At 34.3% G+C, this 17,853-nt stretch overlaps 1 protein-coding gene across 1 annotated transcript; it reads left to right on the top strand.

Annotated features, from left to right (window-relative positions):
- Window positions 1–14,703: 14,703 nt before the first annotated feature.
- LOC122602101 lies at window positions 14,704–15,293 on the top strand. The gene has a single exon (XM_043774831.1). It carries the CDS (start codon window positions 14,747–14,749, stop codon window positions 15,092–15,094), a length of 348 nt encoding a protein of 115 aa, XP_043630766.1. The 5' UTR covers window positions 14,704–14,746; the 3' UTR covers window positions 15,095–15,293.
- The last annotated feature ends 2,560 nt before the right edge of the window (window positions 15,294–17,853 follow it).

The following is a 17,853-nucleotide window of genomic DNA, read 5'->3' on the forward strand; positions in this document are numbered from 1 at the left end:
TAATTCAGAAAACGTTTTGCACAGTCTTTCACTACTAGACCCAAATATGATACATCTACTTAAATTTGTACAAGGAGGATATCACCATTATACTTTCTCACAAACAAAGTCTTATCTACATTACCTCTTTTGAATTTGTTAGCCAAAAGAAATTTAAACAAAGTATCATACCATGCCCTTGGAGCTTGCTTCAAACCATAGAGAGCTTTGTCAAGCTTATATACATGGTCATGAAACTTTGAACTTTCCAAAACCTGGAGGTTGTTCAACATAGACTTCTTCTTCCAATTTTTCATTAAGAAATGCACTCTTCACATCCATTTGATAGACTTTGAAACCCTTGTGAGCAGAGAAGGCCAAGAAGATTCTGATTGCCTCTATTCTTGCCACAGGTGCAAAAGTCTCATCATAATCAATTCCATCTTCTTGTCTGTAACCAAGAGCTACCAATCTTGCTTTGTTTCTGGTCACAACTCCCCTTTCATCCATTTTGTCTCTGTAGACCCACTTGGTTCCAATCACAGTCTTGTGATAGGGTCTTGAAACAAGTTCCCAAACCTTGTTTCTTTCAAACTGTGTGAGTTCATCTTGCTTAGCATTTACCAAAAATGGATCTGCCAAAGCTTCTTCAACATCAGTTGGTTCCATTTTACTGACAAAATTGACAAACATGCAGAAATTTCCAGTTGCCTTTCTTCTTGTCTCTACACCAGAAAGTGGACCGCCAATGATTTAATTGATAGGATGACTTCTTGTCCATTTAGTAACATGAGGTGAATTGTATGCAATAGGAAATTCAAGCTGATTCATATTGAAAGGTTCTCATGATCATCTTGAATGATAGGCTGATCAACATGAACAAGGTCAGCTTGAACTGCAACAAGATTTTCTTCAGGAGTAGGAACAACTTGCTCATTTTCAAAGATTGGAACACCTTATTCTTCTTCATTGAGTTGCTCCTCCTGAGTTTGAGCATTATCAGCTCCAACTGGAGGATTAGTTGGAGGCTCATTCGCAGCCTCGCAGGTACAGCCAGTTCTTCAAAGTTGAAATCTTCATCTTAAGGAGGAGAGCAATATGGCTTAGAACAACCTTCATCAATGATTACATTTACAGAGTTTTCAATAGTTTTGGTTCTTTTGTTGTAAACTCCATAGGCCTTCATCATTGTTGCATATCCAAGTAGGATACCATCATCTGCTTTCTCATCAAACTTTACAAGATGGTCTTTCTAATTCAGAATGTAACAAGGACTTCCAAACATTCTTAGGAAACCAATTTCAGGTTTTCTCCCCCTAAGAAGTTCATATGCAGTCTTCTGTTTTTTTTTTTACAATTAGGGATCTATTCTGGGTAAAGCAAGTTGTGTGTACTGCTTCAGCCCAGAAATGAGACTTGACATTGTTTTGAGCCATCATGGATCTGGAAGCTTCAATAAGAGTTTTGTTTCTTCTTTCTACAACACCATTCTGGTTGAGGGATTCTGGCAGCTAAGTAGACTTGTGAAATTCCCTTTTCACTGTAGAATGAATTAAGAGTGATATTCTTGAATTCAGTGCCATTATAACTTCTTAACTGCCTAATAGGCCTTTTGTAAAGAATTTCAGCTTGCTTGATGAAATGAATTATGCTATCAGCAGCTTCACTCTTGTGCTTGAGAAAGAAAACCCAGGTTTATCTTGAATATTCATCAATAATAACCAAAGAGTATCTCATTCCAGTGAATGAAGGAGTACTAGCTGGTCCAAAGAGATCCATATGAAGCAGATCCAAACAATTATCTATAGTTGAGCATGTTTTAGATTTGAAAGTAGCTATGTGTTGTTTGCCTTTCTCACAAGCACCACACATCTTGTCCTTCTCATATTTAATCACTGAAAGACCACACACCAAATCTTTCTTACATAGCTTGTTGATTTCTTTAAAATTCATATGAGACAACCTTTTATGCCACAACCAATTCAGCTCATCTTGAGTCTTTGACATGAAACAGACTTCTCTTGTTACAGTAGGATTTCTCATGTCAAAAGATGATAAAGACTCATCTTTTTTTGCAATAAGAGCAACATTTCCTTCCAAATCAAGAACAATTCCCTTATCAGACCTAAATCTCACTTCATAACCAACATCACACAATTCACTCACACTGATCAAATTGTGCTTCAAACCATTTACATATGAGACTCTTTTGAAAGTAAGGGGATCATTTGAAAGTATACCAAAACCTTCAGTCTTTCCTTAAGAGTCATTTCCAAAAGTAACATTAGGACCAGCGCGAATCCTAAAGCTACATAGCAGAGACTTACATCTGGTCATATGCTTGGAACACCCATTGTCCAAGTGCCAGGTATTATCGTCATGATTGCCCTCAGGTGGTGCAGTCTGACTGGTAGAAGCCTGGTGAGCTAATTCAGATTGCTGTTGAATTTTGACCAGATCTTCAGCAAACTTGCGAGTAGCTTCTTTAGCTATGAAACATTTGGCATCTTTATACAACTCATCATCAGATGAAGTGGCACTTTTAGCCCAGTCTTTGGCTACCAGGCTCTTCTCACTTTTGTTTACCATCTCAGTCAGCTCAGCTACTTGTGCTTTCAAGGCTTTGTACTTTGTCTTGAGTTGTGAGTATTTTTCACTTCTTCCACCTTTGGCTGGCACAACTTGAGAATATTCTTTGGATATGTAATCCCCAGCCATGTGTCGAGTCTTGCCACATTTGTAACAAGTGACTTTGGACATGTCAAATGGCTTCTTTGTCTTATCAGCTTGGCCACCTTTTCCTTTTCCTTTAAACCTATTAAAGGATCTCCTTCTGATCCTTTCATCCAACATAGCTACTTCATTAGCTAGTTCATCACCATCAGATTCATCACATTTAGATTCAGTACAAATAGAGTTAGGATTAGAAATCATAGGGATATCATCATTGATACAAGGAATGACCTCATTACTAACAGAGTTAGGGTGTTCAGTCATAGAAGCAACAAACGCAGCAGCAGGCTGACAATAAGAATCACCCATAGCAATTAATTTTTCAGCCTCTGAACACTCTTAGTTATGGAGTAAACCAAAGAGTCCAGGGAGATTAAGATCTTGATAAACAAAACTTAGTTTGACAGAGGAAATATAGTTGTTCCATTTAGGTGGTAATGAATCAAGAAATTTACTCTTTAGAAATTCATTTTTCTTATTAATTCCAACAGCAGCTAAATCATTTACAAAAGCATAAAAGCAGGTATGAGTGTCAGTCAAGGATTCATTTCTCGATGAGAAAAATCTCTCATACTTCCTGGTTAAGGTAGTAATAGTGGATTGTAAAACACATTTAAATAGAATGGTAAAGATCTTTGGGCACAGCTTGGACAATGAAATTTCTAGCCTTCACATCCAAGTTTGCCAGCCTCCTATCCTCATCCCCCCAATCTGCCTTGTCTTTAACAATAGATTTGACTGTGGCAGGAATGGTTGGTTGACCTTCCCTAACCACAACATCTACCACAATGGTTTGTGTAGGAACATAAGGACCATCTGCAAGGATGTCAGGCATATTGTTATCGATGGATTCAAGGAACAAAGACATTCGACCTTTCCACCCACTGAAAGCATCTTTATCAAACATGGGTGGTCTGGTTGAAGAACCATTATCAATATATGATGACATAATGTTTTACAAATAAAGAAAATATGCAAGGATCAAGTCAAGTTAATTCTTAACCCCTGCTCTGATACCAATTGATACGTCCCAAGGTGTATCAATATATCAAAGTATATTGTACCCAAAACAGTTTTAAAGGGGGGTGAATACAACTTTTCTTAATTTTGTAAACTTCTAACTAAACACGTTTTAAGAATCGATTTATATTTTAAACAAGTAAAGAACAAGAATCATTAAAACAGTAAAGCAGAAAAGTAAACAGAACATTCTTGAACACAGATTGTGGTTTTCAACGTAATCCTTTATTAAGAGAAAATCTATACAAATAATTACAGGGTTGTTGCGGAATAAAGATAGCCTACAGATATCTAAACAACCCTTGAAATGACAAACAAGAATCAATACGTTCTAGCTCAAGAGAATCAGCCCAAGTTGATATCAAATAAACAAAGTTGTGTGTAAGAGCAGAGTAAATTGTGTGAAGAATGATTTTCAGGAAATGCCACACATATGCAATCAAGAAATGAGGCATTTATAGGCGAAAGCCCTTCTTCTCTTGGTATCCAATTTAGCCACGTATTATTCTTCCACTGGATGATAAAGGAATAATCAATCGTGCCTTTCATGGTACTTGTGGCCCCCCACGTACAACTGCACATTCTTCATCGTCCAATAATAGTATGGACACACATATGTAAAATCAACCACGAACCTGGATCCTAGGATTCTTCCTAGTCACATCATTTGTCCTTATCTTTAATCCAGGTTGTTATCTTCACTTGATAGTCAGACACAGATTGGGCCGTTTGTCAAGGCACCAATCTGCCTAAGTGTTTCCAAGCTAACTGCTAATCACAAGCTGATTTTCACTAACAGCTTGGTCTTCTATCTTCAATCGTTCTCTTCGACTTGGATTGAATGATATGAACATGTTGATGTAGCTTGAATAACACTAGCTTCCATAAGATTTACAATTACAAAGTATGAAGCATGATTTAGGTCAGTTCAGATCGCAAGTTGTGTGAGCTTAGTCTGACCCAGATCAGATTACAAGAACCAAAAGATTACTAAGTATTTATATGTCAGATTTGTCATCACCAAATTTACAAACCTTGTACAATGTGCATTGGGACTCAACAATTGTTTTTAGATTTCTACTTATATCACTACAAATTTAATCTTAATTAAAAAAAAATTCAATATGTTATTCGTAACTCATTTTTCTTTCATATGATAATTGTATATATATCTTGTAACTCAAATATTCAAAACACGATATATATTGATAACAAACTTTAGTTTTTCTGTGTGATCAAAATATAACTTAACTTGAATAAAGATCTTACGATATTAATAACATCTTTTAATTTAATAAAATATCTATGAGCGCGTTTATTTGTATAAAATGTTTTCTAGTTTTTTATTTCTAATTTATTAGAAAATGGAAGGAATTTTTCCATCTCTTAAAAACAAATGAAAATTTTGAAAACAGGTTCAAAACTAGAATATATTTTTGAAAACTATGATTTGATCGCATTTTATGTTTTTCATGTATTTTTGGAAAACAAAAATAGAAACCAGAGGGTTTTTTCCATAACTAAAAGAACCTAACTAAATTGACTTTACAAAATATTAATTACAAATCTATTCTATTACTAAATAAAGATTGTGATAACATAATATTTTTGTAAAATTGTCTTATATATTATTACCACACATTCTTTTAATTTCATTATGACATCATCATACTTTTTTAATTTAAAATTCAAAATATCCTTTTTTCTATTGTATCATTAATATAGATTTTTATTAAAAGTTCACATTATTATGTAAGATTTTAATCACTTTATTTTTATTGAAAAGTTGTTTTTTTTTTCTTTTCAGATAATAGTTTTTTTTGTCAACCGAATGTGTTTTAACGTGTGTTCACAACTACATAACTTTTGTTTCCGTTTAGTTTCGTTTTTTACATCATATTATATCACAACTTTTTAACTTATTTAACGCTGTTATTATATATTTTAATATGACAACATATTTTAAAGCTATCCAAGTATCATTCGGTTTATATGTAAAGTGTAATATTTTAAATTTTATAGTAATTAACTTGCCATAAAACTCATTTAGTTTATATGAAGTCTTTAATAACATATCAATATTTATAATATCTTTAAAATATAATATTATATGTTTTTAATCTACTAATAATAATGACAATAATAATATATCAAACATGTGCATTTGTTATTCCTCACAAAGCGACTGAGTAGGTACAACTTATGGAGTTGAGCTGTAACGTTTATTTAAAGCTTTTTATATTATCAAGAAGATAAACTAACAAATATTATATTGCAATTCCACATTTTCTTTCCACATGACAATATCGTGTTCAAATACATCATACGGTACCTAACACATCAATTTGCGTTGACTGCTAACCAAAATATTACGAGTTAAGACTAGTTAAATTATTGAAAAGCTAAAAATTTATTACACTTTACTATTTTATATTTATTTAGATTATACCCATTATCTTTACTTCTTAACTATTATAGCACATTACCGTCGTAGTGGGGGCTGAGTGTTGGTGGTAGAGACGGCGTCGAGTGGTGTGGATAATTGATGTAGATGGTTAATGAAAATATATTAAAGAATAAAGGATTGTTAGTGTAAATTAATCATTAATGTTATGAGGTAGTGTATGTTAAAATATTTTAAGGGGTGCTAAGAGAAAATATTACATATTTTCAACACTTTCATAAATAAAATGGACTATTTCTTTTATAATATAGTATAGATATAAAAATTATTATCCACCCTTCCACTTTAAGAAATAATTATAAAAATGTTAGTTTGAAATTGACCTAATCTACAACATTTTTTTTATCATTTATAACAATTATACAAATTATAATGTATAATGTACAACAATATAAAATGAATTGTTGTAGATAGTTAAATTTTGTTTTATATTTATCATTTTCAAGAAAACCCCTATTTTGGAAAGATTTATAAGAAATTACAAAATTTATCTTTAATGAACTAATTTACACTTTTATACCTTAAACACTCATTTTTCTAATTTATACCATAAAGCCTTATCTTTTCAAATATCTTCACTATCTCCTATACATCAACCTACACCACTCGACGCCAACACCATTATCAAAAGTCACCACCACCACTAATAGTCTCCCCACCATCAGACTGTCATTCCCTCCTCACATTGCATAGGTACCGTGCTAATTATAATGTAATTGTTGTAGATTAACAAATTTGACAAAAGTACTCTATGCAATGCAAGTTGAGGCAACAATCCAAACCCTCTCTAAGGAAATCGATGCACATAAATCATAATCAAAAGTAACAAGAGAGACTCAAATTTGTTAGAACAAACATAGAGGAGTGCGAAGAGAATTTGGATTTTTTTTTTTCACATGGTGTACTATCAAAATCTATAGACAGATGATAAGACCGAAGAAAGCAAACGTGTTCCGGAAGAAGTTCATTCCAACACACCCAAACGATGTTCGTGGTTGTATCGGGCCAAGTAAGAAAACTCACGAGACGTTCCACTTTATGAGCCAGTTTTTGCCTAGCTGGATCCGTTCGATCATTGGCCTAATAAGAAGCTGAACATCACTTGAAAGTTAAAACTTACTTTGATATCAAAGTTGGTCTTTGCATAGTGTTATGAAATTTTACATTTTCATTTTTGAGATCGGGGTATCCTTGACATAAGGGTTGTAGTTAAAATTGAATTTAGTCATTGAGACTTTTAGGAGATTCTTGCTTGTTGATGAGTTAATTTGTGTTCGAAGTTAACCAAACTAGCCTGTTTAACCAATAAGCTATAAATTTATAAAACATATTGTGGGGAAAATGCTCATTACATAACCTAAAAATTACAACGAAAAAAATAACAAAGATAGGCCTAGAATAATTTGGAATTAACAAACTTTCATGGTGGACACCACTTCTTGGCATGTGTAAATGTTCTACCAATGTTACAATTTGGAAATTCACCTTTTATGTAGCGACTAAAACACAATCTACATGGTGAAGCTCATTTGGTTTGAATTTTGTAGGATATTGTTTACAAGCTAATCAATCCGGGTTTAACCCGGTTAACTTATAAACGCTTTACAAATACTGAATAATATGTAGCTTTAAAATATGTTGTCATATTAAAATGTAGTATAATAGCGTTAAATAAGTTGAAAAGTTGTGATAATTAATGTAAAAAAGGAATGTAAAGGAAAACAATAGTTGTGTAGTTATGGACACATGTTAAAACACATACGGTTGTAAAAGTAAAAAAGTAAAACCATTATCCGGAAAGACATCATAGTTTTTGGCTTATTATAACGAAAAACTAAGGTGATTAAAATTTTACAATGGGCATTTAATAAAAGTTTATATTAATGATATATAATTAGAGAAGGAAATACATTTTAAATTTAATAAAATATGATAATGTCATATTTAAATTCAAAGGATGTGTGGGAGTATCACATAAGAGAGATTTAAAAAATCTTATGTCATTACAATTCTACTTTATTTATATAATAGATAGATTTGATTAGGGATTATGGCATCTGAGTATAACCAACCATAACCCAATGGTTATGTAATATAGTGACATTTCAAAATGACTATCTGATGTAAGTAACTTCCATTTTTGTTCTATCAATGCATTGGTTGACCGGCTGTACCGGTATCCGTAATAAAAGCGCCTGGTGACCCGACCAGTATTTTGGTCAATCGACCAGACTTTTTGCAGCGAGGGTCGCTGCAAAAAGTTGTCGGCATTACCCGTACACTGTTGACTTGACAGTCAATAGTGTATGGTTAATTAATATATAATGCGTACAACTTCGACAACACTTCTCATTCATTAAATTCAGTATACTTCTTTCTTTTTCATTTGCATTCGCCAGTGTCATTTTCATTCGCTGGGCAATACACTTCTCAATTTAGCATTTCGTTTTCATTCTGACGCTTCGCATTCATCATGTATATGTATATATGTTTAAATATAGTAGGTATATATATATATCTCTGTTTATTAAACTTTTCATACCGTTTATGTATCTATATATATATATATATATTTCAGATGGATTTTGAAAGTTTATGAAGAGAAATTGGTGAGGAAGGTTTTGAGTTTCACTTAGAAAACCCGATGAAGAATTTGAGATGCCGGAGGCGTCCCCTCATTTTGATTACGATGCTAGGGCTTTCCACACCGATGAGGTATCCTTGTTAACTTTTAAAATCACCTATTTACGCACTTAATTTTTTATACCGAATATCATTAAACAATTTATATTTTAATTGATTGCATATGTAAAATGTTAGATATTTATAAGTATATATAATTTAATGATAATTTAAAAAATAACTATTTTAGGTGTTCGATTCACACGAAGAATTGTTCAACTGAACCAAAAGTACAGCTAAAGAGTTTGGTTATGTGTTAATCAAATGACGAACAAATTCTAATTTAGCTGGTGTAAAAAATAAAGTGACCATATTTGTAATCTTTCTGGGAATATAGATAATAGGATAACCGGGCTTGTTAAAAAGACACTTAAATGTCAGTGCCACTTTAGATTAGACGGTCGTTTGACTGATGGTGGTTGGAGGGTAACTGTTATGGATGACACACATAATCACTATCCAGCTGAAAATCTGGAGGGTTATGCTTATGCAAGAAGGTTTACTGAAGATGATATATCATTTCTGGAAACTGAATATTATCGCGGTTTTACGCCCCGTAGGATGTTAAAGGCGTTGAAAGAAGAATTTCCAGGAAACTTTAGCCGCATTGATGACATTTATAATTTTCAAAAAGCTATGCGGAAGAAGGCGCCCGAAAAACATGGGCACATTTCAATGCAGGTTACGTATATAAAATTTACATATTTTGTTATTTATTTACTATGATAGATGATCTGAAACGACATACGTACGCCATGTTGTTCAACCGCCGCAGGTTATGTTCAGTTTGCTAAAGGAACATAATTACTTGTATTATCATACAACAAACGGTGTATCTGGTCGGTTGGAGAACCTGTTTTTTATATATCCGACATCGTTTAAGTTGTGGCGTGCATTTCCTTATGTTATCCAAATAGACGCCACAAACAAAACCAACTTGTACAACATGTCATTAATCGAGATTGTCGGTGTCACTCCAACAAACAGGACCTTCAGCATATCGTATGCATTTATCAAAAGTGAATAGGAACATAATTGTAGATGGGTGTTGGAGTGTTGGTTAGTCTGAGGTGGGTCATCGTTCAGGTCGAATTGTGGAAAGTGGGTAGGGTGGGCCTGATGAGACTGGCTGGGCCTGATGAGACAAGTCAGGGCCCCCTGTCCCTGTGTAAGATGCGTATAGTCATACGCATGGGTACCCATCTGACTGATGACTCGCCCTATGCCTCGACGATGCCCATGCCGGGTTCCCCGCACCTCCATGACAATGTCAGTCTGCAGCGTTGGAATGGGGTCTTTTTCAGCCTCCTCCTTCTTCTTCTTGAGCTGAGCCTGTAAAATGTTACATTATATATAAGGTTGATTAAATTAACATTTTATACTAAAAAAAGCATAACCTTAAAGATAGACACTTACATGTATTTCTTCAACCATGGGGTGTTCCCATTTCTTATCCTTCTTCTTCTTGTGCTTATGCTCGTACAAATCCACCAAGTCCACGTCCTCCCCTTCCTGAACCTGTAAACACATCAATTTATCCTAAGAATATACATTCTTTATCTTATACATTTAAACACAAATATATATATATATACACATCTTTGACTTATACTTTTAAACACAAGCATATATATATATATATAATACTTATATATTTCATAAATGACCTTCTGTTAGTGGATGTATTGAGAGTAAGACTTACGTCCATGAGTCCCCGCAAGAACTTGCTTGCCCCTGTTCGTGTTGTTTGTCGCTGACTTCTGGACCTGATCCTTCCTCTGGTAGTACCCCAACAAAGCTTTCCAGTCCTCTTGTGACATACCCTCAGGGGGAACAGCTTGCTCCAACTGGGGAACTGCTTTCAGGGGCCCCCTTTGTCGAAAAGTGGGCTCTCTTGAACTGGCTCTTTCGGAGCCGATACTGATCTGCACAGTCCCTCTCGACAGTCCGCTTGAATCCCTGCTTGATAGGGTCGTCGGGGTCAAGAATCTGAATGAAGTGGTCCAACTTGAACCTCGTCTACACTTTTTTAAAGTAATAGTTAGCGAAATTAAAAATTTTTACAAACATCAAACAAGAAATTAAAAATTATGAAGATTGTACGTTTAATGTCGGGATGATATGATCCTTTCTTTCGGGAAGCACATGGTCTCATGAGTCGTAGGTCTGAGGGATGTGGCGGACCAGTGTGCCAATGAGGCTCTTGTACATATCCGAGGTTTCGCCGATTGCCGCCATGTGTTTAGATTACTGGTGTCAAAGTCTACGCTCAAACGATCTTTTTTGGCAAACTCGGCCTCAAGATATAAGTTTTGACAGGGCCCCCTCCCCTTTCTCTTTCTTGGGCCTACAAAAAATAAAATAAAATTAGTAACAAACTATTAAATTAAAAAATGAACTCTAAACAACCATTTTTCTTACCACCACTGCCTTTGCAGCCCCATGTTATCTTCCACTATGGTTTACGGGGGTCTTTATTACCACCATCTCCGTCATGATAAGTAGCCATTTATACTGCAAATCACGTTATACACATTTTTAAAATACATGATAAGTAGCCATATATTTATATTAACTTTTATACTAATATAGTTTACTTATATTTACGTTTTTATATTAATTTTTTTAGCTAAATTTTTTATACGTCATATTTAATACTTTTTAACTTAATTTTTATATTTAGTTTTATCTATATTTTTGTTACACTAATTTTTTATACGTTTTAAGTATTTTATTTTAAAGTTTTGTATTTTTTTAACTAAATTTTATGTTTCTCTTACACAAATTGTAAGTAATTCTACGTAATTTTTATATATATTTTATTATACTTACTTTATATTCACTTTTTTTTCTTAATTAACTTTTATATAATTCTACGTAATCTACAGACAAGATTATCTACTTAATTTTTCATCTAACAATATATTCTAACAAATCAACTAAAACACCTAACATTAATTAGTAAATATTCTAATAAATTTTCTAAAAAATCACTAACAAAACAAATTACATACAAACATAAACATTATAATACAAATCACTAAATTATCAACAACACTAAACTAACAAACCTATTAAAATCTTAAAGTTAACTATTAATCCTAACAAAATTAATAAAACCAAAAACTATACTAACATATCAATAAAATCAATTAACTATCAAAATAAAAGATAATAACAATCAAAAAACGGAAAATACATACCAAAGTTTGAGATGGCCGAGAAATTTGGGGGAGGAGAGCCGGAAAATCAAATGGCGGCGGCTATGTAATGGCCGAAATAGTAGGCTCCTGAAAGTCCAGATGTTGCTGCTAATAGTTGGCCGGAAAAGTAGCCGGAAAACTGGTCGGAAAATACAATACTCACGGCGGTGGTGGTGGCTGGCGGTGGTGAAGATCCAGAAACTAAAGATAAGGTAGATGCTAATACTTCGTTGGGATAAGGGGACCGAAATGTTAAAATAGGAGAGGTGACCGAATTTTCGTCTGGTGGCCGGATTGTATTAACGGAGGAAAAAATTTTTGTGATTTTGGAAGATGATAATGACGCAATCGATGGATGGAGAGTTTTTTTTTCCGAAAATGGGTCCCACTATACTTTTTGCAACGTCCGACTGCAATATCCATATTTAAAGTGGTCAAACAATTAAAGGTGGTGGTAGTGGAAAGCTGACGTGGCCTTATTTTTGTAGCGATGATCGCTGAAAAAGGTGGGTGGTCGATATTAAAAAAAGAGGGTCGGTAATAAACTTACTTTTATTTTAAAAAACATCTGTGGCAAGTGGCATGCTAAAAGGGAAAAACATTTTTTTTTTACATTAAAAGATACACATTTTGTAATACAGATACGAGTATTAATTTATCTATGAACTCAAAGTCTAAGAAATCATCGGGCATCACCCCCCGTCAACATGATCGGACTGTCACCGGCGGTAGTCAATAGTCACCACCAGCCATCATCCTCCGGCCACCTCTAAGACCTCCATCAGAAAGATTCGCCAACCTATCACCACCGAACAAACATACCATCACCATCGCCACAAAATCCTAGAAGTCTCGTCGCCGCCACCACCACAAAATCCTACAAAGCCCTAAAAGCGATGCCGCCACCACCACAAGAACTGTCGTCGCCGCTACCATGGCTGAAACCTTATCTGATAAACCTACAGAGCCAGAAACAGAGCCCCCCTAAAATCTTAAACCCAAATCACGAAGCACAAAACCCAGATGAAAAATTCAAACATACTCAAAAACCAGAATAGTAATTGAGAGATACAAAAAACCCACATTAAAATCATTGGATAGAGAAAACCCATATCTAAACATTGATTGATTTGGGGTTGAGTTTGATTTGTTTGATGACATTTTGGGATATACAATCGGTGATATGGGTTTGAGTTTGATTTTTAATGGTGTTTTGGGAAAGATGAAATGATAACAAAGAGAGATATAATGCTTAAAATTTACAGTGGCTTTGTTGATAAAAATCATAAGATGATTAAAAACTTGATTAAATGAAATGGTTGTTCCCGTTAATGCCACATCGAATTTTGTTTTCTTCAGTTAATTTCATGGTGATATTAGTACTACACTTTTTTATTCATTTATCACAATGTATAGCTTTTAATGCAGATAGTACAAGTTAACATTGCATGATTGTGGTGTATTAATCAAATGTTGTGTTATTAATATCACCTCCCTAATTTCATGGTGATATATAGATATAGATATAAATCTGAAGAAGATACGTGGTGTGGCCGTGATGTGGCATTACCGGTTAAAAATAATAACAAAAATAGAAGGTACTTACATCACATAGTTATTTTAAAAGGTCACTACATTACATAACCATTAGGTCATAGTTGGTTACAATTCGGTGTCATAATCCCGATTTGATTATATACTGACCCTAAACAAAACTAACATCAACTTTCCATTTGGACACTTGGTAAACACTCTTCCCTTAAAATCAAAAAAAATTCTTTACCCGAAATAAGTTCTTAAAATCAACTTCTTTTAAGGCATGAGTGAATGACACTTTTGCTTTAACTAAAATAGAATGTTGTAAGCCTATTAACCATTTGTATGGACTTCGGATCTTAGATTTATACATCCATTCGTTGTATTGAACGCTTTAACAAGCACGGCTTCTGTACTTCGTGATAAACCTCCACTGCCCCAGCCACACAACCATCACAAAGAGGCTCATCATAAAAAAACAGACCATTAATAACTAAGGAATTTGAGCCATGTACTAAACTGTGGCCTTTTCTTGTAGTTTATATCCCAGCTCTCCTTGGCAGTAATTGGCATGACATTCTTGTTCAGACAGTTGAGTCAAAGGTATGTGGAAATGCTGCTTGAATCAGATTTTAAGTAGCAAAACATTATATGGGCAGGTTTTAGACGAGATGGGTAACGGGTCAAATCAGGTAACTATTGGATGTGGTTAAACAACAAAATACTTATATAAACAACCGTGTGTTGAATATGATTAGAAAAGATTCTTTCATTTCAATAGCTTTTATAAAATAAAATGATTCACAGGATTTTTGGTCAAAAACAAAAACTTTGAGCTACGTCTGATGCGTATGACTGGTTTTTTCGTAACTTCAAAAGCATGCTTCAAATGTAATTTTATTTTATTGCATCAAAAATATTAATCATCGCCACTTTTCTATAAAAATCTCAAAAGCTCATGGAATATATACCATTTTCCCTAATGCAATGGGGAATCCATATCTTGAAAAGATAGCAAGCACTTCATGGAATCAAGTTCCCATATATTAAAGATAATCACAAGAAATCAGTTGCACATCTATTTCTCATTAAAGTAAGAAAAAAAAAAAAAAAGTGTGGTGAACCCTGAATGGATTATGAAGGCACAAGTAGAAGGCAAGGAAGGAGGAACTCATCAACCGAAAAGTTACTGGCCATAAGCTTAGGTCTCCTCTGTACCATTTCACCGCTATTTATTGATCAAAAACCACAAACCGCCGAGGAATTGGAGCTTGAAGAACAAGCGTTTCTTAGCATATCCACTTATTTGGTTCTGGTTGTGTTAGCTTTGATCATCGTTGCAGCTTTTTCTTGTTATTTGGATCATAGCCTTACAAGGTTTGATCCGTATTGGATATACCGAGTTGGAGGGTCTTCTGGTGGAATTATTGCCATTTTGCTAGTCCTTACTCTTGTTTTGAAGTGTAAGGCTTTTTAGACTTCGGATGATGAGAAATCAGAAATATGTCATGTATCTAAGTTGATGGTATTTATGTTGCTGATATAGAAGATCAGCGGTTGGTTTTATATCATTGGTAGTATATATATATCTAAATACTTGCAGAATTAATAGTAGTGCATATAATTGTAATATTGTATGTTATGCAAATCTTTTGGAAGTATGACGCTATTTCTTATCCAGGACTTACATATAAAGTAGCTGGATTTATAAATGTTTCGTTCTTCAATTTGTTCGCTAACTCGAAAATAAATAGGCAGAAACTTTTAAGTTACAGGGCTATTGTGGCATGGCAGGAGAGTCTGCTAGGAGAATAATGTAGCAAAATTTCCTAAAATATACAGATATTCAATTAACGGAACCAGCTCTGTGAGTTTGATACCCAATTTCAAAACTCTATCTAAGCTGCAGAAACAAAGCATTTGGACATTTGCTTATTAACTTACTCGTATTACATAGTGAGCATTGACCAAATGGTGGTCAAGATTGAAATGCAAACAAGTATAGTCAACAAACATTACATCTGAACAGAAGGGTAGCTAGTATGTCACTTGAAAGTTTTGTCGTTCGTATGTTTAACAAATATTGTTGGTTTTTAGCATTAGCATGTTGTTGTAAAACTCAAAAATAGCTAAACACAAACGGGTCAAGTGGGTTGAACCGGTCAAATCAGATGTCGATCGGATGTGGATCTTTATTGATTTCATTATTTTTATGGAAGGGTATGATCTAATATAGTATGTTTTTCTTTGTATTGAGTCAAATAGTAACAAATGATTGATCAAATATATTAACAGACACGGGTAAAATACAGTGAAATCAATATTCACCTAATGGATCCAAAATTCAAATAACATTGAAGGGAAAACAAGCCTCACAATATGAAACAAAAATATCTCACTTTATATGTTTACGGTTTAGAGCAGAGGGCGCAAAATATTATCTTTCTTTTTCATAGTTTTAATCATGATTCTACTCATAAGCCAAGCAAATTACAAACTAGGGGCCTTTTTTTCAAATAATTAAGTGGCTGAATGTATAAATTTTGACTAATGTGTTAAGTAAGAAATAGTTAATTGATAGTTATTTTTCTTTATTAAGTCAAAAAAAGAACTTGAAATTTTACTTAATACATTAAGTTCTTAATTATTAAGTCTATTGAGTAAAAACATACCTATACCTGGCAATCCATATAAAGGAAACTACCTAATATGAGTAACTAGAATCCTAGACATATATTGTAATCTTTATATTAGGAAGATAAATATCTTTTACTTGTTCAACAAGCTGTACATTGGCTATATATATAGCCTTCATTCTATCAATAATATTAATCACAATTACCATCATAACATGGTATCAAGAGCCTAATTGCTCCAACGAGCATTTGATCCAAAATCACAACTTATTATCCGTAAACCTCATACTTTTTCTTCGTTTAAAGAAAAGTGCAGATATCAATTCCACCATAGCTTTATATTAAATTAAATTTCACCATCCCCAAAGCCATATTCTTTTGTTTTACGTCTACCAATTTTGAACCATTCAATTACAAATCTCCATTCAATTCACAATATATATTATATATATCAAAATACACCATCCTAGTTACATCCTATAATGGCCGAATCATCAAACCCGCCAACCATACTTAAGCTTAAAGCTACCTCTCACTTTCCAATTAAACTCACAGCCACTAATTTTCCTGTTTGGAGAAAACAAGTTGTATCCACTCTCATTGGCCTTGATCTCTATAAATTCCTTGATGGTACCCATCCTGCTCCACCTCTACTTCTCACGCAATCCATTGACAAAGACAAAGATAAACAAATAGATGAAACCCAATCGGTTCCTAATCCGGCATACACTCTATGGTACCGTCAGGATCAGATGTTTCTAAGTGCTTTACTCGGAAGCTGCGATGACAAGATTCAACCAATTGTCTCTTCTGCTGACACTTCACAACAAGCTTGGACCCGGCTTACAGCAAGCTACGCGAGTTCCTCCAGATCCCGGATTATTGCTCTCAAATCTAAACTATCTAGCAATCCCCGTGGAAACCGCACCATTACCGACTACATGCTCGAGATTCATTCTATTGCAGACGACTTAGCGCTCGCTCAGAGCCCCGTGCAAGATGAGGACCTTCTTGTTCATATTATCAATCAGTTAGGTGATAATTATAAACTTGTGGCTGCTGCTCTTAAGGCCAGGGAAACACCTATTAAATTCCCAGAACTATTTGAAACTTTACTTGAATTTGAAAGATCCATTAAACAACCAGAACCTACCATCATTCCTCATCTTACCACAGTTAACTATACCTCCAACAGAAACAATGGTCAACATCAGCCTAACAACTCCACTCGTAACACTAGTAACTTCACCAGCAGAAACACAAGTTCACAGAACAACAGGCAGCAGCAACGTCCGTTCACTACCTACTAGCCTCGACAACAACATAATAGCAACAACACAAGGACCCCCCGGCAATCTTTATATTGTAATTATTGTCGTTTTACAGGTCATGATACTAAAGAATGCAGGACTCTCGCTCGTTTTCTTCGCGACAACCAGATTATGATCGCGAATTCCATGGCCAATAACACTATGCATCAAGGGGAGCAATCTAATGCTCCATGGCTCATGGACTCTGCTGCCACGAACCACTTCTGTGGTAATGGTCCCTCATTGCAACATCTCAGCGACTATGGCGGCCCGGACGAAATTGTCCTTGG

The sequence above is a fragment of the Erigeron canadensis genome, chromosome 5 (genome assembly GCF_010389155.1).
Source record: "Erigeron canadensis isolate Cc75 chromosome 5, C_canadensis_v1, whole genome shotgun sequence".
NCBI lineage: Eukaryota > Viridiplantae > Streptophyta > Magnoliopsida > Asterales > Asteraceae > Erigeron > Erigeron canadensis.